Genomic DNA, 24345 nt, shown 5'->3' on the forward strand with positions numbered 1-24345 from the left:
GATAGGAAGTAGAATGGGCATAAAATTGACACTCCAACCCAGAGCTTTCTTGCAAATAAAATGAGAGGAACTAATATACTTAAAATTATGCAACTTTATTGGAATATTATTTTATTGTCTGACAAATAATGCTTTTATTTTACGTGTGGTCCTATGACATAGTTCTATCAAAAAAGCTTTAAAAATAAAGGTATTTCTAAAATATATACACATTTTATATACATTAAGGCAAAGAAAATCTTTCTACCACTTATGTGAAGATTAAAGAAACTGTGTAAGTGGAATATTTACTTTTTAAGTATTTTGATCAGTTTCTTATCTGTACTTGTAGTACTTTCCTAAAGAATATGTCTTTTTTTCATTGTGGTCTTTTATGCTTTTTTTGCCCCATGAAATTGCTTGTAATGTTCTTTAGAAGATTATGATTATTAAGTTTGAAATTATTGACATCAGCAATTGACTCTTCTCTGCAGGTCACCATGTTTTTAATGGAGAAAACATTCTCTGTCCAAGTGCTGACATACAATCATAGAGAAAATTCTGCAATAAGCTTAGAGAAATTCTGATAAATGGAGGATATTCTCAATTCTATTTAGTTTTGGTATTGAGAAGTGTGGATACTGACATTATGTAAATATTTCCACCCTTGATGGTCACAAGGTCTATGTTTTCTGCCTTCCTTCAAAGTGCTTTCTTTGACAAACACTTTGACAGATTTCTTAAGTTTTGCAAGACAAGACTTGTCAGAGATGAGTGTGTCTCTGTTTATGACTCTTGTGAACGTTTTTCCATACTGAGATGCTTCAAAATTGTAGGCCTTTTCAATTTCATTTCATTTTGGTACAGAGTATAAATTTAATCAAGTAAAAATAGGAGGTTGAGATATTCCAAATCATAATTACAGAATTTGGGGATTGAATTTGTGCAACATTGAGCTCTCATTTCATCTGTTTAGTTCATCAGTGCCTTCCCGTTTTCAGGCTTATTTTTCAATTAATTCCAGTCTGCTAACAGCTTCAAAAGCCGAAGTTTTTATAGCTCCCATCATTGAATAATTTGATAAAAGTTTTCCAACAGATTTTGAACAAAAGTAATACCAACTTAGGGCGCAGGTTTACAACAAACAGAGGATGATTTGCTAAGTAGTTCTTCAAAGGTTCAAATGTTTCCAAAACCTGAATGTGATAAAGCCACAGAGAGAAAAAGTAATCACCACAAAAATGTTTAGATGCTGTAAGGATATGTGTGAATCTATTTGAAATTCTGATAGCGATAGCTTCTCTTTAAGTTGGTAGAGTATCAAAGCCTGTCTGGATGCCATCAAATGCACCAGCACCAGTAACACATGTATTTCTACTTCATAGATGGCTTGATTTAGTGAAAATTAGAATTTTTAACCACAATGCTTTACTTTTATATTTCATGAAATGCACAGTAACGTTTGTAATAAGTTCAGAAGTCTTACCATCAACAGAACTTCCAAAGCTTTACTTTGTTGTCATGAAGTGGATGGGGAAAAAAAAATGAAACCATTATTGGAATTAACGGATTTCCTTTTTGAAGCATCGATCAGAATGATATCAAGCTGGCCTCGTTTACCTCTGCAAAGTTCTTTTTCGGCTGACAGAGACACATGAGCACCTGTCACTTTCCCATGTGTATTTGTACGAGGAATCTTGGAAGTGAAAATGCACAGAATCAGTACAGAAGCACAATATTTTGATGGAAGGGAGAGGTCCTACTTTACATGCTGTCATTCTGCGGCTGCATGAGTGACATTGTAGACCCCAAACAGTTTTCCTAAAAGAGGTAGATGCTGATGCCTTTTCAAGAGATTTGTTGTCTTCTGGTTTTCATGTGGTAATGGTATCACTCTGGTCCACCATGGTGGAGGCTAAATGTTGATAAACTTTAAAAAAGAGAAAAACAACTTATTTTGTTTAGAATATTTTTAGATTTACAGAAAAATTGCGAAGATAATACAGAGTTCCCCTATTAACGTGTACTCACTTTCCCCATGATTAACATCTTGTATTGGTGCCTTACTCTTGTCACAATCAGTGAGCTGATATTGGTACATTATTATTAATTTAAGTCCATAGTTTATTAATATTTCCTCAGTTTTCCCCTAATGTCCTTTTTGTGTTCCAGCATTTCATCCACTACGCCACATTCCATTCAGGTGTCATGTGTCCTTGGGCTCCCCTCTGCAGTGATCGTTGACAAACATTTTGAGCAAGTTACACATTTATCATTATCATTCTTGTAGTGAGGAAATTTGGTACTTTTTTATTAAGCACGCACCTTTGTGGTTCCTTGAGGTCATGGTTGCCAGAGGGTTTATTGCAAAATATTGATTACCATTCAATAAGGTAACTGGTTATACATTTAAATTGTACTAACATGGTTAAATTCCAGTAGCGAGAGCACTCCAGTTACTTTCTATTGCTGTGTGGCAGGATGGTCCGACTTCTGTTTTCTGTACCCTATGCCTCTGATTTCCTAATTTCCCATTAATTTGGCCAAATGGCCGCCTGGCAGCCTGGGGCATCTTGCAGGTAACGGCACAAAGGCTGGTTGCCTAGGCGGCCAGCAGAGCAGCCATCCCCTGGCTTTCTCCCCTACCCTCGAGACCTGCAGAGTTCTCTGTCTCCAGCTTCTCTTGTCCGAGCCTAATTTGTTTTATCAGTGAGTATTTTATTCCTGGCTTCTGAAAGGAAAGGCCTCGTTGCGCAGTGTCTGAAAAGGGTCAGGAAAGGAGAGATGGGTTTATCACTGATTGTCTTCCCATTTAGCCACGTGTTCATGAGAAGTCTCAGCACTGGAAGGGTGTGTCACACACTCCTGGGTAAAAGCTGGAGGAAAAAGGTGCAGATCCACCAACTCCCCGTGGCTTATTATAATGCAGTTGTTAATAACTTTAATACATAGTTAGTACAGAGTTCAATAACAGTTACCTACTGTTAATGTAGCTTTTTGATGAGTGTTTATCCAGAATTTTCCTTTTTTTAAGTCAAAGTGGTCAAAATACAGGACAACAGCATGAGATTGTCCCAGGTGAACCCGGGAAGGTGACAGATGTCATCTAAAGGAAAACTTTGTACAGGAACCGATGTGTCACTCTTTTATTTTCCTCCCAACTCCTATCTTTCTTACCAAAATAGAAATTTTCTGTGAAAATACACCAACTTGCACTAACGTTACTAGATTATGCCTATATTTAACTTGTAAATTGATAGAAGAGAAATTGATAGAAGAGAAATACTGGGAGCATGAATGCACATTGTCAGTGCTCTTAAGTAAGGAGGTACATATTCTCACACATGTGTGTGCACATACAGAGCACACGGACAATGTGCTGTCCATATATAAAAATAAATCGATATGCACTTGGGGGCAGGATGTGACCAAAGGCCTGTTTTCTTATGTATAGAAGGCTAGGCCTGCATTGCCCCATCCTCATTACTGTGCTCAGGGCCTTCCTTGTTAACAGACTATGACAGGGATCCAAGGAGGGCCCATTTGGCCCTTGGCCTGTTTGTGTAAATAAAATTTGATTGGAGCACAGTTAAACTCATTTGTGTGTTCTCTCTGTCTGTTTTCATGCTACAGTGGCAGTGTTGAGTATTTGCAACAGAAATTATAAATATTTTCTGACTGGTGCTTTACAGAAGACTTTTACTGACCCCTTCTTTTGGAATACTTGGACCCAGTTCCAACGTGGGTGGGGATGAACCCGCCCTCCTCCCAAAAAAAAACCAAGCAGTCCTTGGACACCAACAAGGTGTTCAAGAATTCAACTCCATTTTGACACTGTCTACTTGGAGGTAGCATCAGATTCCACCAAGTTAAGGGTTCAGTCCTACAAGACTGCCCCTATCCCCCACTTTAGACTCCAGTCACAAGCCCTAGGCTGTTACCTGTGCTTCCAACTGATTGGAGGTTCCAACAATCTCCTCCTTAAATTCAATTAATTCACTAGAGAGGCTTACAGAACTCAGGGAGACATGTACCTACATTTACCAATTTATTAAAGGTTATGACAGAGTATGAATCAACAGCCACTTGAAGAAATATATGGGATGAGGTCCCAACCAAAGGAGTTTCTGTCATTGTGGAGCTTGGGGCCTAGCTCGGTGGCACATGGAAGTGTTCTGGTTTCCCAAGCATGGAAACTCTCCCCATAGGACCAAAAAGATGTTCTCTTGGGTTTTATAAGGAGGGTTCATTATGTAGTCATGATAAGCTAATTGTTGGCCACTGGCTGATTCAACCTGCAGCCCCTTTCCTCTCCCTGGAGGTCAGGGTGTGGGGTGTGTGGGACTGAAAGTTTCAACCCTTTAATCACATGGTTGGTCCTCGTGGCAACTAGCCACCTCTTTGGGTGGGGTCCAAAAATCACCTTCATCAATAAAAAGACTTCCCATTTCACCTTTATGGCTTTGAAGTTTTTCAGGAATTGTGGATCAAGACCAAATATATCTAAGAATTGTATTTTTTGGTCATCTGAATGATGAAATTTATATTTCTTATAAATCATGCTATCCTACCACTGGACTGTGAGCTTCGCGGACTGACCGCAGGCATGACCCTATTTTCATTTCTCAGTTTCCCCTGCACTGGTACCCAGAAGACAACATTTCTATCCATGAAGTTTCCACACCATGCTGCTTTCTCCCCCCTTCCCCAAAACACAACCTAGAGGTACAGAGGAGATAAACACCCACTTCTTTCTAACACATTGGGGTACAAGAGTCAAGAGCAATAACAGATTGTAATAATGGCCAACATTTATCGATTCCCTACAATGCGCCTGGGATTGTTGTATGTGCTTCAGTCGGGGTGAATCCTCATGTTACATGGTAGGTTCCATCACTCTCCTCACTTTATGTCTGAGGAAACTGAAGCTCAGGAGGCTAAGTGTTTTGCCCTGAGTCGCAAAGCCAGGATGTGGTGAGGAAGCATTTGATTTAGCTAGGCCATTACACTTCCCCCATGCGCTATTCACTCATGACTGAAGCGGCCCTCCCCAACCCTTTAGCACGATGCCTCTTGCTTGTTTCTGTCTTCCTCCCTCCATTGGCAAACTCGCAGTCACTAAATGTCAGTGATTTCAAATAGGAAGCAATTTGCAATTTGAAACGTTTCTAGACTTTGAATCATCTCCCAGGGAGTTTCCATTTTAAAATCTTGGCGGGAATGCTACCCATCTAAGCACTTAGGGAAGTAAAATACTTCTCAGGGCAATGGGAATCCTGAAGGAATTTTACCTGTGGGACACGTATTTGGGCAGGGAGCCCTGGATGAGCAATGCTGGCTGAACACCTGGGCTGGATCATCCTCTGATTGAGCAGCAGCAAAGCAGAGCCAAGGAAGGCCTAGGACCCTGGACTGGCTTGTCTCCCTCTGTGGAATGATGGAACCAAGTTGAAGAGACCATTGTTTTCTCTAGAAGGGAGAGTCAGATAATCACTTTGTGACTGAGTTAATGAAGAGTGAGAGCTTTTTTGAGAAACACACACTGGAATCACTTCCAGTTCGAGGCGACCAGTGTCTGGCCATTGGTGGGCAGGGAAGCACACACCGCGCACGGTGTCTGGAAAGAAAGACATGGACTTCACCAGGAGAGTTAATGCCGCCCTGTTTGAGGGGCAGAGCTAGATTTGGTTGGTAGAATTCATTTTCCAGTTAGTTGGGGTTTGTTCTGAAAGTATGTGTATGTACTGTGTAATAAAGGTATATTTTGAAGTCAGTAAATTTATCTAACTTGTGTGGAGGTAAGAAGATACGCCTTTCCATTTACTGACCAAAGACAGTATGGTTGGTTCAGGGCATCTAGAAAGATCAGCTGGTGTCTCCTGAGTAGAAATATACCCATTTTTCTTACCCCCAAAGAGAAATAAACTATCATATTAAAAAAAGAAAATAGATTTATTTTTTAGAGCAGTTTTAGGTTTGTAGAAGAATTAAGAGGAAGGTACAGAGATTTCCCATATATCCCTTGCCCCCACACCTGTACAACTTCCCCCATTATCAGCAAACCTCTATCAGAATGATACATTTGTTACATTTGATGAGCCTACATTTACACATTATAACCACCGAAATTCCTTATTTTACTTTAGAGTTCACTCGTGTTCATTACATGGGTTTGGGCAACGGTACAGTGATATATACCCATTGTTATATTATCTTACAGAGTATTTTCATTGCCTTAAAAATCCTCTGTGTTCCACCTATTCATCCTTGTCCCCTCCCCTCCAATCCTTGGCAACCACTGATCTCTTTACTGTCTCCAAGTTTTGCCTTTTCCAGAATGTCATAGAGTTGGAATTATGTAGTATGTCATCTTTTCAGACTGGTTTCTTTTGCACAGTCATATGGCATTTACAGTTCCTCTATATCTTCTCATGGCTTGGTAGCTCATTTTTCAAGTGTTGGTTAATACTTCCTTGTGTGGATACACCGTAGTTTATCCACTCACCTACTGAAGAACATCTTGGTTGCTTCCCAGTTTTGGCAGTTATGACCGAAGGGGCTGTACCCATTCGGTAAGTTTTTGTGTGGACATAAATTTTCAACTCCTTTGGATAAATACCAAGAAGCATTGATTGCTGGATTGTATGGTTAAGAGTGTGTTTGGTCTTCTAAGAAACTGTCACACTGTCCTCCTAAGTGACTACCATTCTGCATTCCTGCCAGCAATGAATGAGAATTCCTGTTGCTCCACACCCTCACCAACATTTGATATTGTCAGTGTTCCAAATTTTTGCCATTCTAATAGGCATGTGGTGCTATCTCATTGTTTTAATTTTCATTTCCCTGATGCCATATGATGTGGAGCATTTTTTCCATATGCTCATTTGTCATCTGTATGTCTTCTTCAGTGAAGTGTCTGTTGACCCACTTTTTCAATCAGGTTCTTTTTTTCCCCCTCATTGTTGAGTTTTAAGGGTTTTGTGGGGGTATATTTTAGATGACAGTACATTGTCAGATGGGTCTTTTGCAGATATTTCTTCCAGTCTGTGGCTTATCTTCTCATTTTCTTGGCACTGCCTTTCACAGAGCAGTTTTTAATTTTAGTGAAGTCCAGCTTATCCATTCTTTTTCTCATGGATTATGCCTTTGGTATTGGATCTAAAAAGTTGTCGTCATACCCATGGTCATCTAGGTTTTCTCCTTTCTTATCTTCTAGAAGTTTTATAGTTTTGCATTTTATGTTTAGGTCTGTGATCCATTTTGACTTCATTGTGGTGAATGGTATAAATTCTGTGTCTATGTTTGTTCTTTAGCACGAGGAAGCCCAGTTTTCCAGCACCATTTGTTAAAAAGACTGTCTTTGCTCTGTTGTATTACCCTTGCTCCTTTGTCAAATACCTGTTGACTGTATTCAGGTGGGTCTCTTTATGGGCTCTCTATTCTGTTCAGGTGATCTGTTTGATCAGATTCTAATTGTCTAATTTTACACATTCTGTAGCAAAGGAAAGTTGAAGTTCATGAAAACTTCTGAAGTTATACATTTCTGGATTAAATAACACTGGACTTAGATTTACCTTTATCTCCACAAACTTGTTTTATATAATACCCAGTGCTCATTACATTACATGCCCTCCTTAATGTCCATCACCCAGTTACCCCATCCCTCCACTCCCCTTCCCTCTAGCCACCCTCGGTTTGTTTCCTGTGATTAAGAGTCTCTTACGGTTTCAGGGCACCTGGGTGGCTCAGTCGTTAAACGTCTGCCTTCGGCTCAGGGCGTGATCCCAGTGTTCTGGGATCGAGCCCCACATCAGGCTCCTCCGCTGGAAGCCTGCTTCTTCCTCTCCCACTTCCCCTGCTTGCGTTCCCTGTCTCGCTAGCTGTCTCTATCTTTGTCAAATGAATAAATAAAATCTTAAAAAAAAAAAAAGAAGAAGAAGAGTCTCTTATGGTTTGTCTCCCTCTCTGGTTTCGTCTTGTTTTATTTTTTCTTCTCTTCCCCTATGATCCTGTTTTGTTTCTTAAATTCCACACACGAGTGAGATCATACGATAATTGTCTTTCTCTGATTGACTTATTTTTCTTAGCATAATACCCTCTAGTTCCATCCACATCACTGCAAATAGTAATATTGCATTTTTTTGATAGCTGCATAATATTATAGGCTCAGGTTTTAAACATCTAAAGCTGGTTGGTAATTCAGGGCATATTTTTCTCTGATCTGCATTTCTCCGATGTCTTTCTCTGCCTTTTATTCGATCTCTTTTCCTTCAGACATGAATTAGATTATTTTTAGTGTTAGGGGCTCTCTTGGCACAGAAGGGTAGAGAGTGTGTTTTGTCTCGGCTGGCTAAAACCTATGGCTTGACCCTTAATTTTTTCCGAATATTTGTTAAGTGCACCTGTAGGCAGGTCCATGTGGTGTTTGTGAATCCAAGTGTAACTGCATGAGATGAAGCCTGGACTCAATGAATGAAGAGTACTTCAGGCTTTGTCACCACCAGGCACCATTCTCAGTCCTCACAGGTGCCACCTGGGGTCAGGCCAGAAGGAAACAGAGCTGTGTGTGCGGCATTGTGCATTCTCTGCTTGCTTAACCTTTGACGTGGGGAGCAAGGACACTGGGGGAGACCGGTGACTGCAGCACTCTTAGGAGCAGAACAGATTATCTTGGCACCAAGTCTGTGGAGCTGAGGAACCCACATGTGTTTAGCTGCCTGGGCAGGGCACAGCATTTAAAGCCCACAGAGAGGGACCAGGTATTATCCCTTGTTACTATAAGGTGGTTTTTTAAATTTTTGTTTTGTTTTCTCCAACCAGATGTCAGAATTGCCGAGTGTGTTCTGTTGGCTGTCTCTTGGCATAATCTAGATGGTTCTCTAGTTTCACAGATACAGACCAAATGAAGCACACGGACATATGGGAGCCAGGGAAGGTAGGAGGGGGCCTTATTGTCTACAATAATGCTTTCCCCAAATAGCTTTAGGTAAACCAAATTTTATAAGATTCTCTCATTTTAATCTTCCTCATGCCTTCATTCTTTAAAGGAGACCCTTTGTAATGTGGACAATCCTTGCAGCAGTAATGCATAGCTTCCTCCGAAGCAATTTTTTAAAAATCTTGATACATTAAATTTTCTTAAATGGAGACATGCCCCTGGGGCCCCTGAAGATGAGTTCAGCATTTACTTTTGGCACGAAGAGCTGGCTCCTCCGTGGGGAGCTGGACTCTGGAGTCAGGTGGGCTGAGTTGGAATCCTGGCTCTGCTACCATGACAGTACTTAGCTGCCTCTGCCTCAGTTTCCTCTTTGGTAAACAGGATACTGGTGATAACTTCTTTAGAGGGTTGACATGAGGATTAAGTGACTAGTACATGTAAATGCTGAATCACTGCCTGGACTACATATGTAAGGTGCTTAATAAATGTCTGTCTCAGTCTGTGATGCTTCCGAGTAGTCTTTTGTTCCCTTGAGAGAGAGTGGGTGGGTGGTGGTGCTGAAGACTTAGCCCGGTCATAGAAACTTTTACGTAGTTAATATGAAGCTATCAAGGAAAAAGATGAGGAAGTAATTTAATCTGGAGGAGGATAATTAAAAAAAAGAAAAGAAACTATTGTGCCAACCTTTTAAGTTCAAACTGACTGTAACAAAGAAGGTCCAAGTCCTAGTGACTTTACAAAATACAAACATTTCTTTCTTGTGTGTCATTCAGATTGAAGTGGTCAGGCAGCCCTGCTGAGCAGTTAAACTCAGTGTGGTGATTCAGGAAGCCAAGCACATCCTATCCCACGGCTTCGCCATATTGGAGTTCTTCACTTCAGCTGTGGGGATGAGGAAGAGAGGTGGGGGCAGGTAGAGAAAGAGCGGGAAGAAAGAGGGGGAAGGGGGATGAAGAGAGAGACATGGTTGGGGGGAGAATATGAATGAATAGAAGCTGAGGATCTTACGAAGGATTTTAGGGAACAAGCGTTAAAGTAACCAACACACCCCTTCTGTTCCTGTTCCATTGACTAGAACTAGTCACATGACTCTAGCCTACCTGCCTGCCGTTCTGGGAAGTCATTTCTCCCCGCGTGCCCTGTAATAGGAAGCAGGATAGATGAGTATTCATGTAGTCTGTAGCACAATGGTTAGCCATATCACATAGTTTCTGCTAATAGCAGATATTTTCCATAATTGATCTGTTTGTATACTTCCCTGTAAACCATTTCTGAAATTCTTTATAATGTCAGGACCAGCAAAAAAATTTACAAATCATCATGTTTCTTTCTTATTTTTGAAATTTGCAGTAAGCCAGTAAATCTACTGATCTCTACTTGTGGACATTTTATTGTGCTGTTAACCAATAAGCAAGGACTCTAGGTGACAGTATCTTAATGGCCATCTCTGACAGGCAGGTTCCTATTAAGGAGAAGGTTTTTATGTTTTGTATCCTGCTGGTGATCAGTAACTGACAAAAGGCAAAGAAGTTAATGATCCTGATATGCATTGAAATTGCACGGGACAATCTACGAGTATTTGTGTTTTGTTTTGTTTACTGCTCTAGTAAATACGGCTCACTATTGCAACCAGTGTTTGTACTCAGCTCTAATGGGAAGGATGATGGCCACTTCCTGCGTCTTATATCCAATAAAGTGACTTAATCCTGCAGCTTAAGGATATTGCACTTGAGCAGTTCTTTTCAATCATAATTGGCCTCTGCACGGACTGAGCAGTTCACGTATAAGCGCAAACCTGGGGGAGTTTATAGTTCATGGACACACCTTGAGGTCATGCTTAACTAAGCCTCTAGGTTAATATACACCTCACATGTTGCAGTGTTTCCTAGTTCTGTGAATTAATTTTGAATTCCATTTCTTCTGCCACGGTTCAGATGCTTTCGCACAATTGGGAAGCCGAATAATGTTATGGCGGATCACGATGTCTGCAGACTCAGACTGGGGTGGGATCCCAGCTCCGCCACTCAGTCATTCTGGGGCCTTGGACCTTTTATTGTATGGGGTGGTCACCTAGGAATTTCTAGTAACAAATACAGACTGGTGGCTTAAACAACTGAAATTTATTTTCAGACAGTTCTGGAGGCTAGAAATCTCAGATCATGGTGCCCGCAGGGTTGGTTCTTTCTGTGGCCTGTCTCCTTGGTGTTTTGATGGCCACCTTCCTGTCTTCACAGTCTTCTTTCTGTACAGTTTGCGCGTCAGCCTCTGAACTTGAGTCAGGAGGACTGCTAGCCCCACGGACTCACTCCTTTGTCCTCCGACAGCTGAGCTACCCAGCCGCATCAGTTTTTGGTTTTTTTTTTGAAATGACTCTGGAATATTTGTCTTTTAGTAAAAGTTAATAATGACACATATGAGGATTGTCACATATAAATACGTAAGAATTTGTACGAAGTAATTTTTTTTTTAAGATTTTATTTATTTATTCAGAGGTAGAGACAGCCAACGAGAGAGAGGGAACACAAGCAGGGGGAGTGGGAGAGGAAGAAGCAGGCTCCTAGCGGAGGAGCCTGATGTGGGACTCAATCCCACAACGCTGGGATCACGCCCTGAGCCGAAGGCAGACGCTTAACTGCTATGCCACCCAGGTGCCCCTGTACGAAGTAATTTTTAACTGACTATAAAATAATAGGTAAAGGCTGAAATATGTCTTATTACGAATTGGTGGAACATGTTCATCAGTTTAATGGTCACCTAACTTTTTTCTGTCCATCTGTTTGCCTTTCTTTTTTCAATTTCTATTTCGGCTTCTATTTTTATTATTTATTTATTTATTTACTTACTTACTTACTTAGGTGGGCTCCATGCCCACTGTGGGGCTGGAACTCATGATCTTGAGATCAAGAGTCACATGCTATACCAACTGAGCCAACCAGATGCCCCCTATTTACCTTTCTGTTAAAAAACCCTGAAGTAACAAAAATGCCCCTCCCTGGCAATCCCTCCCTATGCATTTCTTTTCTCTCAGCAGTCTACATGTTCTAACACTAGATCATGACTTGGAAACCTAAATATATATGGTTTTTATTTATCAGTCATACCTCAATAAATCTGAGAAAAACAAACTTGCTGTTCCATTTTAAAAATAATACAGAGACTAATGCCACAGCATCTCTGACCACTCGCTCCTCCCTCCCTTCTGGTTCTTCTATTGTTGCTTTTTTCTTCCTTGGTTCTTATGTGTCTCATTCCTGAAAATATTCTGGAAATTTGCCTTTTAATTTTTTACTTGGTTTAATTTAGCTCTTAATTTTAGTATTTTTTTCCTTTGGCAGAAAAGAGCAAGTTAGTACCTTATATCTAAACATCAACCTCGTGGAGCCAAGACTAATTCAGCCGTATGAACATGTTATAAGGAACTTTATCCGCGAGATCAAACTGCAGAGCACAGAAATGGAAAACCTGGCCATTGCGGTGAAGAGGTATTGAAGCCCTTCCTGTCTTTTTTTTTTTTTTTTAAAAGAGAGAGAGAGAATGTGAGTGGGGGTGGGGCGAGGGGGAGAGGGGAGGAGGGAGAGAGAATCTAAAGCAGGCTCATATGCAAGCCTGGAGTCCAACACGGGGCTCAATCTGATGACCCTGAGGTCATGACCTGAGCTGAAATCAAGAATCAGAAGCTTAACTGAGCCACCCAGGTGCCCCAAAGCCCTTCCTTCCTCAGTGGCACGTGGGGTCCTTTAACTGGCTCTGTGTCCAGGCAGCAGGAGGACTGAACTGCACGATTGATAAGATGTGGGTGGACTTCCGGACCCTCAGGCATCTGGAGCTTCTTGAACTGAGCCAGCGCAAAGAAAGCTGAGTCGGGGAGTACTCTGTAGGGTCCATCAGTAGGTCACCGTGATCCTAGCATATAAACTGTTCAAGACCAGTGATTCCATGCAGAGGAGTTCAGAGAGATTTGTTATCTTATATCCAGCCACTTGAAACATACAGGAAAGTTTTCATCCAGAGAGGCAGACCAGACTCCATTTGAAGCCTGGCCCTGTCACGGACAGGTGTGTGACTCTGGGCAGGTTTCTGCACCTGCAGACTGTAAATATTCACATTCTCAGGGTGTGCAGGCACAGTAGATGATGTCCTGGGTGGAGCCCCCCCCCCGCCCCAGGCCGACCACATGGTGGGTGCTCAGTGGTGGGACTCTTCCTGTCTCTGGCCCTCCTCACCCAGCCTGAACTGAAAGCCAGAAAGCTTTAAGCCCGGACCGTCAGACAGTTTGCATGAGCCAGAGCTGGTTTACTTAAGATATCTTACTGGGTTTACCAGGAGCCCAGTGCAGAGGAAGAGCTTACATGTGTTACAGTCCAAACATCGGCCTTTTTGTTCCCCGGAAGAACCACAGTCCTTCTGGCATTAGTGGGAAAGAGAGCATTTGTTTGCTTAATTCCCGGCTGTTCTGCCCCAGAGATGCTTCTCACTGCCTCACCAGCATCTCTGAGCACGTGGCGCATGCTGCTGGTCTCTGCCCCTTTGATAGGAGGCGCCCCATCTGCGAAGGGGCAGGAGAGGGTACTCTTGTGTCTCTTTATGCTTTCTTCAAAGTGATGGTCAGACTATCTAGTTGACCCTTTGGAGTTCAAGTGAAAGAAATTAAAATATAGGAGTGTTTTAAAACGTTGACTTTTTATAGTTCTTTTTATATAAGATCTGAGCTATTCACAGGGAGGTTCTCATGAACATTTTCAGTTCCTGTCTCCGAACTGCCCTCAAGTTTGTCTGCTAGGGGCTGTCAATAGGGTAGATAGTAGGGTGGTCCTATGAACTCCAAATTCTGTAAACTGGGGGTGATTCACAGACATACATATTGAGTTTTTAGAGTGTCCAGGAACACCTGTTAAAACAGACAAACTTACACACACACACACACACACACACACATTTATTTGTGACCTTTAAGGGATAGTACCATGTAAACCCACGAGGGAAAACGGAATGGCATTCTTCATGTTCTCCTCATCAGCCAGGCTGCTGTCCCCCTGTGGAGTGAGTGTGTTACCTGCTGAGCTGTGTCCCTGCTTGTCTCCTCCCCGCTGCGCTACGGTCGGGGTGGGAGCCAAAGTCAGGCTCTGTCCCAGCTATCAGAGACCTCGCTGAAGTGCTTCCGTGATGACTGTGAAGTTCTCTTATGTTCTTAGCTGAGGACCATCCACCCTCACCTGGGATTTTTAGAAGGGGGTGGGTCTCTATCTTTTCCCTCTGTACTTGTACCCGAAGGATGGCCCCAGTGTCTGGATGAAAGCCCTGGACTAGGTTAGAGTGGACAGTCTTCATCACACCAGACATTTCACCAGGAGTTAGGAATTGCTGGGGCAAACATGGTGTCTACCATGACTACCCTGACTTACCCCCCGCCAAAAAAAATTCATTGCTCAGAAGTGAGGAAGGCAGAAAGAGCACATTCAGGAGCAGTCTTGGATATTGGGAAGGAGCAATTGGAAAAACGGTCATGGGGGGAAAAGGATGTGGGACTTGGCTGTTTTACAGCCCCAGAGTTGACCAGAAGAACAAAGTTGCTGTGAGGATATGCAGTTCCTAGATTTCAGATAGCAGGTATTTATACATGAACCAGAAATAGCTAACTTTGCAAATGAGGTTAACATCCCTTCGGGCAGGCTGTCAGGTAGGGATGGAGAAAACACAGGTGGAAAAGAATAGGAAGTCACTCAGAATTTTATTTTGGGGCTTTCTCCCCACCCCTCAGCACTCATTTGGAACTTTATATAGAAATTAAACTAATGCATGCACAGCCTGTGTTACAAGGGAGTCAGCAAGTAGCGAGCAGGGAAGATGGTGTAAACCAAGAAACTGTCCAACTGGAAGATGGGAGGTCTTCTGTTTAGGTCCTGTTCTCTACTTTTTATCAACAGCGTGTCATTGACCCTCTAAATCCCATGGTGGCTGCTTTCAAGTCTCTTGTCATCTAGTTGAATAGGCAAGACATATGTATGAGAAAATTTAGATAATCGGACGTACAGCAGAGCGAGAACAAAAAATACTTTTTTTTAGGGTTTAGTCTGAAGCGTCGACCATTGTAAAGTGACATACATCTCCATCTAGCCAGTTGCTCAGGAAAACTATGCCAGAATTCTCCGCAACGAAATGTTGCCATTTCTAACTCTTTGGCAAATCATCGTACTCAGCCCCTAGAGAGAGGTGATTTAGGGATGACATAAGTAAAAGAAACAGAATTTTTCTTCAATGTAAAGACCATATTTGTATTCTAGAAGTTTAGGGAACTGATTAGAAATAGAACTGAATAGAAATTAGAAATAACTGTTGAGATTCCTTTTTTCCCCCTTCTAACTAGCGTATAACATTGTGTGTTTTGTATAATAACATTTCGGAATTCTGTCTAAAGATCTGTTAGCCATGGGGTTCTTTTTTTGTCCAGGGTTGTCACTCAGTCGCAGGAGCAAAAAGGATTTCGGAATTTTTTGAGAGTTTCCCAGTGATTTGATTATCTTTAGCTGTTCTTTGCCACGATCTAGTTTAATACTATTTTATCTAATTTATACCATTTAGTAAATATCTAGTTTTAATGTTATTTTACACTCAAATGGTCAAATTGCCAATCCTGTTTTATTGTGTGGAAGGAACAGGGAATATGATTTTAAATGGTGTGTGTCTCCTCATCTGTAAAATAGGGGTTGAAATAGGGTTGAAGTTGTCTCTGCGAGTTGCAGTGAAAAGGTGTGCATGCTCTTGAATTTCAGAGCCCAGGACAAGGCAGCCATGCAGCTGAGTGAGCTGGAAGAGGAAATGGATCAGAGGATTCAGGCGGCAGAACACAAGACGCGGAAAGACGTGAGTTTGTGGGATTGGCCCATTCTTTCCCTGAGTCATGATGGAGTGCCTTTTACAGATGGGGTGCCGGACACTTCTGTCGGCTTCCAGGCGCTCTCCATGAGGGCATTTTTGGCAGTGGTGGTTTCTGGGGGAGATGGAGGAGAGAGAGAGAGAGATAATAAGTAATCAAATGAAGGAGATGATTTCAATAGCTATGAGTGCATTGAAGAGCAAATGTGGTAGACAACGATGGGGAGAAGAGGTCAGGAGGTCAGGGATCTCTTTGTGGAGGTGCCGTGGGAGCTGAGGGCTGAAGAAGAAGGCAGAACCCCCTTCGGTAGAGGAGGGTGGCTCAGCTTTTATGCCAGAGTCTCCCTGACCGTGTCCACTGCCAACTTTAAATCTAGATTGCAGGGAAATTAAAATTCTTTCTGCAAACTTCAGTGTTTTATAATGGAATGTACTTCTATTCATCACTGAAGGAACTCTTACGGTTGAAAGTTGCTACCTTCAGTGATTTCTGTAGAAGCAATACTTGTCTTTTTTCTTTATAAACTATAGCTGGGTGATTAATGTTTACTGGAAACAGAAAATAGACATACGTTTAAGGCTGATGTTCAGGTGAACATATTCTATTCATTTCCCTGTTTCCTCTGAGAGGCAACAGGATGGAGTGAGAAGGGCCCGAGTATTGGTGTCTCATGGGCCTTAGTGTACTTCCTGGCTCTGCCTTTGCCCGGGCAGGTGGCCCTGGAAAAATAACCTGACCTCTGACCTTTGTGGTACCATTTTTAGAATGGAGTAATGCCACCAACCATCGGGTCCAGCCCGATGATGTATATGAGTGCCTAGCACTGTGCCTGAGATGTGGTGGCTGTTCCATGGCTGTGGCCGGCCTGCTCTTTTCTGTTGTTCTTCGTACCTTGTGTCCTTCCAGAATCTTTGCCTCAAACTGCCTTGTCACATACATAACTTCAGGTCTCCTTGTTGTCTTATCTTTTAATGACAAGCTTAGTAACTATTTGGATGTCATACTCCGCAGAGTGAACGGCTCAGAGTCCATGGGCCCGCTTTAGTGCAGTGGAGGTCCCATTCTTCTGTTAGCACTCCATTTGTTGTAGTCTAGAAACAGGAAAATCATGTATTTTTTTCTGCCTTTTTCCCCTCTCCATCCATTTAATCCGTGTGCTCATTCCTTCATCGAACACTTACCAAGCACACGTGCTATTCTGCCATCAGTCTCCCTGCTTCTTCCAGCAAAGTACTTAACAAGCAAATTTGTTGTTGGTGTTGGAGCCCTCACCAGGGCCCCCTCCCCTTGTAACTTCATGTTTGGTTCGTTATAACATCTGGCTCAGCCCGGCCCCCTGTGATTCTTCACCACGCGGCTCGGTCTGGCATGATCATTGCTCTTCCTTCCCTCCATCTGTTCTCTCTGCCCCTCCTTTCCACTTTCCCAAACTCTGCCAAGCTCAGAGAAAGTCTCCCCTTCCCCTTGATGCTCCCTCCCAGTCCTCTGGCCATATGCACCTCTTCTTGCCTGACCTTGACTCCTGTTGTACCTACAGTGTTATTCCATTGTTTCAGGTAAGTATTTTAGATTGTAATGGCTTTCTTGAAGTAAAATCGACATACAAGAAGCTGCTTATATTTATAATGTAGAATATGATAACACCGGGTGTACCCGTACTCTGTGAAACCACCACCACCGTCAAGATCATGGGTATATCCGTCCACCATGTAAGTTTCCTCAGGCCCCTTTGTCTTGTCTCCCTTCCTCCCTCCTCTGCCCTCTTTGCCAGGCAACTACTGTGTGTCTTCTTCAGTGAAACATCTGTTAAAATCTTTTGCTTACTTTAAAAATTAGGTGCTTTTCTTGTTATGGAGAGTTTTTTGGTTTTGGGTTTTTTTAAAAAATACAGGTTTTGTGGGTTTTTTTTTTTAAGATTTATTTATTTATTTTAGAGAAAGAGAGCATGGGTAAGAGGGGCAGAGGGAGAGGGAGAGAGAATCTCAAGCCGACTCCATGCAGAGCCCAGCCCCAGGACCTTGAGATCATGACCTGAGCCAAAACCAAGAGTCGGATGCTTACCCGGCTGCGCCACCCAGGCGCCCCTGTTATGGAGTTTTGAGAGCTCTTTATATATTCTGATTTTAAATTTTTCTCCCACATTGTGACTTGTCTTTTCATTTTCCTAACAGTGTATTTCGAAGAGTAGAAATTTTTCATTTTGTTGAAGTCATATTTGTCAATTTTTCTTTAATGGATCATGCTTTTGGTGTTTAAGATATTTTTGCCTAACCAAAGGTCACAGAGATTTTTCTGCTGTTTTCTTCTGTAAGTTTTATTTGTTTTAGATTTTACATTTAAGATCCATTTTGCAAGATATGGATCAAAGTTCATATTTTTTTGCAGGTGGATATCCAGTTGTTCCAGCACCATTTGTTGAAGACTGTTTGTTCTCCATTGAATTGCCTTTGCACTTTGTCCCAAATTGGTTTACTGTATTTGTGTGGCTTTATTTCTGGGCTCTCTCGTTTGTTCCATTGATTGCTTGATGCCAATATTATATTGTTTTGGTGACTATTGCTTTATAATAAGTCTTGAGATCAAGTAATATTAGTTCTTCAACTTTGTTCTTTTTCAAAGTTGTCTTGGCTATTTTAGATCCTTTAATTTTCATAGAATCAGCTTGTCAATTTCTTGGGGAAAAAAAAAAAAACAAAAACACAAAACCCAAACCTGCTGGGGTTTGATTTAGTTTCATTGCATTTATAGATCAGTTTGGGGAGAATTGGCATCTTAACAATAATGAATAATTTGATCCATAAACCGGATGTATTCTCCATTTATTTAGGTCTTCTTTAATTTCTTTTAGCAATATTTTGTAGTGTACAATATACGGATCTTATAAATCTTTCTTCATATTCATTCCTAAGTATTTGATATTTTAATGCTACTCTAAACAGTATTGTTAAAAATTTCAGTTTCTGGTTGTCCATTGTGAATATATAGAAATACACTTGATTTTTACATGTAGACCTTGTACACTATCATATTTGCTTACATTGTTCACACTCAGTAGCTTTTTTGGTAGATTCCCTCAGTTTTTCTAGGTAGATGGTTATGTAATGAAGAATAAAGACAACTTTACTTCTCTCTTTCTGAGGTGAATGATCACTTTATTTTTCTCTCCTTATTGCGCTGGTTAGAAGAAGAAAAGGGAGAGCAGACATTCATGTCTACAGTCACTGTCTACAGTCACACTGTCTACAGTCACTCTGTCAACGTGAAGTATGATGTTGGTGGCATGTTGTTCACAGATGCCCTTTATTGAATTGAGCGTATTCCTGGTTGGCTAAGAGTTGTTGGTTCTAATTAGGAATGGAATGTTGGATTTCGTCAAATGCTTTTTCTGTATCTATTGAAATGATCATGGCTCTTCTCTTTTCTAGAATATCAGTGTGGTGAATTATATTGATTTTCAAGTATTAAAACACACTTGTACTCTGGGGATAAACCTCAGTTATGATGTATTTTCATTTTTATGTCTTTTTCAAACCATAAAAGTTGTTATGTTTAGGGTTGTGGCCGTGGATTTAGTGAGAAGACTTACCTAGTTCTGGGTCCATTTTGATGCCAGGAAGGCTGTCCAAGGTAGCGCCTCATTGGGGGGCTCCACGTCTTCATACACCTGTGCAGTGGCAACACTTGCTGCCTCGCCTGTAAAGCTGGATAAAGTCAAGAGACTTCACCATGAGTGAAGATGTTGCTCTTCTCCTACACATTTCCTCCTAAGCATAGAATATTCAATTTGCATGGATTATTTTATTTACATGGATTATTTAATTTATATGGATTATTTCATTTACTTGGATAATTTAATATAATCCTCTCATTAATCCAATAAGGAAATGGAGGCTCCAAGTAAGTTGTCTCAGCTAGACAGCCAGCAAGTGGGTCACAAGACCCTGTAACTCAGGCAGGTGTTCAGACATGGGGTCATGTCTCCCCTGCAGAGAGGCCTTACCTCACCCCCATCTAACTCACTTCCTGTCACATATCACTGTTAGCTTCTTCGCATTACTTCCTGAGATTGGCTTCACTTCCTGTCTTCCCCCACCAGGGTGCATGTTTGTCTGCATTGCTCCTGCTCTGGCCCCCTGTGCTCAGGACTGTTGGCATATAGTAGGCTATCAGTGGATATCTGCACACTCAATTTCACTGGCTTTTAACATAAAACTTTATTTGAATATTGAACATAGGGTATAAGTTTCCATACTTTGAGAAGAGAAAAAGGAAATTTGAAGATGTCTGGGCTCCCGGGAGCTTCAGCCCCTGACCTCCTGGGGTGCCCCTTGCCATTCTCTGATCCAGGCAGGACACCTTTGAGGAGAACCAGCCCATGTGGAAGCACTTAGCATAGAAATTTGCAGGTGATGTGATTTGAATTCAGGTAAGGTGTAAGCTCTTGGAAAAAGGACAAACCCACTGGACCTTCCTGGGCCCTGATGACATGATAGGGTTCAGGCAAGCACTTGGGCCCTTGGCTGTTGCCATACCTTTTAATTAATAACAGCAATAATTAATTAAACTAGTTAATAGATGTGCCCTGGCCTTCTGTCACCACATGAGTAATAGTCTTAGAGGTGTTTTCTCCAGGTGATGTGTGCACGTCGCCTTTCAGTTCCGCAGGTTTCAATTCCAGAAGAGCTGTACCTCCAAAGTCATTTGGTATACTTCCACCATCCCTTCTTGCCCTCCTTGTGTGGGAGACTTGGGATCAGCCTCAGTTTGACACAAAACATTTCTTGCTCTGTAAGGTTTTGAAGAACCTATTTAAATCAGTAAAATCTTTTTTTTTTTTTTAATTTTTTTAGGAAAAACGTAAGGCTGAAGAAGCCCTCAGTGACCTCAGACGTCAGTATGAAACAGAAGTAGGGGATCTACAGGTGACAATAAAGAAACTCAAAAAGGTAGGTTTAGAGGCTTCTAAGAATAGCCTCATTATACCAGGGTGTTTAAGTTATTAGCAACTAAAAACATTGGGAATCATATTAAAGCAGCAGTTGGTAATCAGATTTCAGAGTCAAACTGTGCTTCCTGGAAAGACATTTTTTTTTTTTTAAAGATCCCTGATTTTCTTTTCTGTTTCAAAGGCAACCTGTCTTCTGCACAGGTCTAATAAATATTTCTGACCCCTTGAACAGTTGTCCAGCAAACCCCAGTTTTCCTTCCTCGGATGCCCTTAGTTCCCACGTGTTCAGTGGACTCTGTTTGTAACAGGAGGGATCCTGTCTTTACTGGTCACGTATTCCTGTATCCTTGCCCCCAGCTAACTGCAAGGTGCATGGTCAGTATTCAGTGAATATTTATTAAATGAAGTAAATATTCTTCTATGCAGAAAGTTCCAGATCTAGGGGAACCTTGATCAGCAAGAGGTGGGAGAGAACTTGCTGAAATGTGAGCAAAGTTGTGATTGGGTTTGGCTTTTGCTGTGTTTGGTTTCTAATAAGTAGGGTGTGTTTCACCCAGTGGTGTGCTGGTAGCTACTTAACAACGGGCTCTGGAGGGGGAAAGGGGTCAGGGAGGAATCTGTAATATTTGCTGATTTCCATGGTATTAATGCTCCCACCATTAACAATTTCAAGCTACCGAGTTGACATCACTGAGTGCAGAGTTTGGGAAGAGGTGCGTCCCGTCGGCTCTCACCTGCCTGCACAGGCTGTCTGCAGCATGGTACTGGTCCACCTCTTGCATGTGGATTGTCTCTATAGCGAGTGGAAATACCTTGGCTAAAATGAAAACGGACACTTAAAAAAGAATCACCCCTGAAATGGCATTGTGAATTTGGGCACATCACTTTGCTTCTCTGGTTATTCATGTGATAACCTTTAACGCTCTTTCCAATGTTTATATCCAATGAGATTAAGTGACGATTAGCTGTATTTTGTGAGGCTACTGCAGTTCAAACCTCTGGGATTATTAAAAATTCTCCCCAATAGCCATCTTGGGAAATTATGATCAATGTCAACCTTTTCTCTCATTGACAGAGGTCATGAGAGCAGACATAAGATGCTTGAACTGCCGAATTTGAATAGAACAGTCCCTTGTTGATGCCAGAGTCACAGAGTCTCCTAGACCCGGTCCTTAGTTATTTTCATGTCTTCCCACATCTTTAGGCTAAAAGCAAGTCATGCAGAAAAGACACAGAATTTCTTGCCATGACAAGGCATACGATGACGACCACATAGGCCCTGAAGAGTACGAGTGCAGAAGTGAGGGAACCGGAGTCCTCATCGAGACTATGCCACTTTCTGCCTGTTACACCGCGGACAGTTGGCTTCGTGATCTGATCATTTCATTTCTCCTTTGTAAAATGGGATTGATAATTGACTGTCCTGCCCAACCATCATAGCTGAGACGTTACTGACTTTATAGTTTATTAAGCTCTTTTTCATAATTTTTAAATTTAGTTCTCAGACTTTCTCTGAGGATAGGTAAATATCCTGCTTTCACAGCCGAGGATGCTGAGTCCTAGGGTCACAGAGCTGTTAAGCCGCGGCGTTGTCTTGCTACGCAGTTCGCAGTTCGTGCTTCCCCACTTACACCGGACTTCCTGCCTGCTCGGGAGGCTCATTCTGCAAGAGAACAGACGGTGATTTACGTGAGGGAATGTTAAAGGCTTAACCTATGGAAAAGTTTACAAATTGATTATGATTGCCATTACCCTATGCCATGGATTCTGAGGAACTGGGTCCCCCGCACCCAGGGTTTCTTCTCTGAAATTGGCATGCATCTGAAAAAATCCAGGGCTCTCCTCAGTTAGAGTCAGCCACGTGGCAGTCATGGCCTCGTTGTGTGGAAGAAAACCTTTAGTTGACGCATCTGGTAAGATGAAGAAAGTCCAGCATCAGATTCCTTAGGCTTTGACTTAGATTTGATGACATATAGTATTCATTTTGGTCAGTGCGTAACTACGCAGTTAATGGAAACCCACGGATCCCCACCGTTCCCAGGGACTGTCGACTATTTGTAGGAAAGACATATTTGTTGTCCACGTTACAGATGTTCCTGAGCCGGTTTAGTCTGGTAATACTAACAAGTCAACCAGACGGCAAAGCTCATGTATGTATTCAGAATTCTGTGTGAGTATGTTACTAGCTTCCTAGCACACTTAAATATTACCGATTTCAGTTGTCTTAATAAGTATTTACTGGAATCACTGTGAAGAAAACAGGTGAGTCTGACACTAACTCTGCTGTTAAAAATCTTAGACTCTGGTAGGAGAGGTAAGACATTCATAAAAAATTATAATACAGGATAGAAAGTGTTAAGTGCAGATAAATCTGTAGGATAATATAGAGGTCCAGACTCATATGCAACATAATCGAAAAGGAAAAGTTAGGTCGCTTAGTAGTTGAATGGTTTCCCAAAAGGACTTTTCAGTTGTTTCGAAGGAAATTCATTAAGCAATAAACCCCCCCCTTTTTTTAAAGATTTTATTTATTTATTTGACAGAGAGAGAGACAGCCAGCGAGAGGGGGAACACAAGCAGGGGGAGTGGGAGAGGAAGAAGCAGGCTCCCAGCGGATCAGGGAGCCCAATGTGGGGCTCAATCCCGGAATGCCAGGATCATGTCCTGAGCTGAAGGCAGACGCTTAACGACTGAGCCATCCAGGCGCCCCATTAAAACCCCCTTTTTAAATGGTTAACTTATTGAAAGCAAATTTGTAAATCCTCATGGATTATATATGTGGTTTAATGATTTACAAAGTTGTATAACGTCGAACATTGAAGACTTTTAGAATTCCCATGTCTATATTCAAGGATACTCATACACTTAACTGAATCAATCCAAAGTGAGTTTGTAAATGTACAGCTTTTATTTGCTCTTTCAGCTGGAAGAACAGTCGAAACACATAAGTCAAAAAGAAGATGTCGCTGCATTAAAAAAGCAAATTTATGATTTATCAATGGTAAGAATCACCTTTCATTTACAGAAATACATTTCCTCTTAGACTACTATTTCCTAGACATAGTCTTGCAGTTTATCAGTGTTCCAGGGATGGAAGCCTAAAGAGAAATTAATACTGCAGTTAGAGAAAACCTTTGATGTACCTTTGACCAAAGGTGTTATTCAGACTTTTATCGTCAACAATACCCCACCTACTGTGAATGCTTTTATTTATTTCTTATTCAAAGCAGTGTTGGGATGGCCCTTGCACTTCACATAGTTAAACCNATTCCTGCAAGTGCATCTCTGGTCTGTATCCCTGGCTTTGTGAGATGAGGGTGTAATTGTCCCGCTCCTCCTCCAGCGTTCCTCTTTCTGCCCATTTCCCGTCTTTTGCTGACCCTATCTTTGGTCTTTCGGTTGCCAAATTGACAGCATTTGCATCTGTTTTGTCATCATAAAGTCGTCTTTATTTTGTTTTTAGGTGAACTCTAGAAATTGAAAGCCACTAGTGAACATGTCCTTTATTAGGACGCTTAACTGTTCTCTTTGCAGAGCCCAGGTGGGAGCCAGCTGTGGTACAAGTCCATTTCTTTCCTTCCGGTCATTATCTTCCACTCAGAAGAG

The 24345-nt window shown here is 41.7% G+C and overlaps 1 protein-coding gene across 1 annotated transcript in view; it reads left to right on the plus strand.

Annotated features, from left to right (window-relative positions):
- The window catches only part of RASEF (RAS and EF-hand domain containing), a 77389-nt gene that overhangs the window by 18352 nt on the left and 34692 nt on the right, over nt 1–24345 (plus strand). Inside the window, exons 2-5 of the mRNA XM_008695821.2 lie at nt 12253–12399; nt 15688–15778; nt 20642–20737; nt 23663–23740. Of these exons, the coding sequence (XP_008694043.2) occupies nt 12253–12399; nt 15688–15778; nt 20642–20737; nt 23663–23740 (412 nt within the window). The remainder of the gene's footprint in view (nt 1–12252; nt 12400–15687; nt 15779–20641; nt 20738–23662; nt 23741–24345) is intronic.

This window comes from Ursus maritimus, unplaced genomic scaffold (assembly GCF_017311325.1).
Source record: "Ursus maritimus isolate PB19 unplaced genomic scaffold, ASM1731132v1 scaffold_34, whole genome shotgun sequence".
In the NCBI taxonomy this organism is placed as follows: Eukaryota; Metazoa; Chordata; class Mammalia; order Carnivora; family Ursidae; genus Ursus; species Ursus maritimus.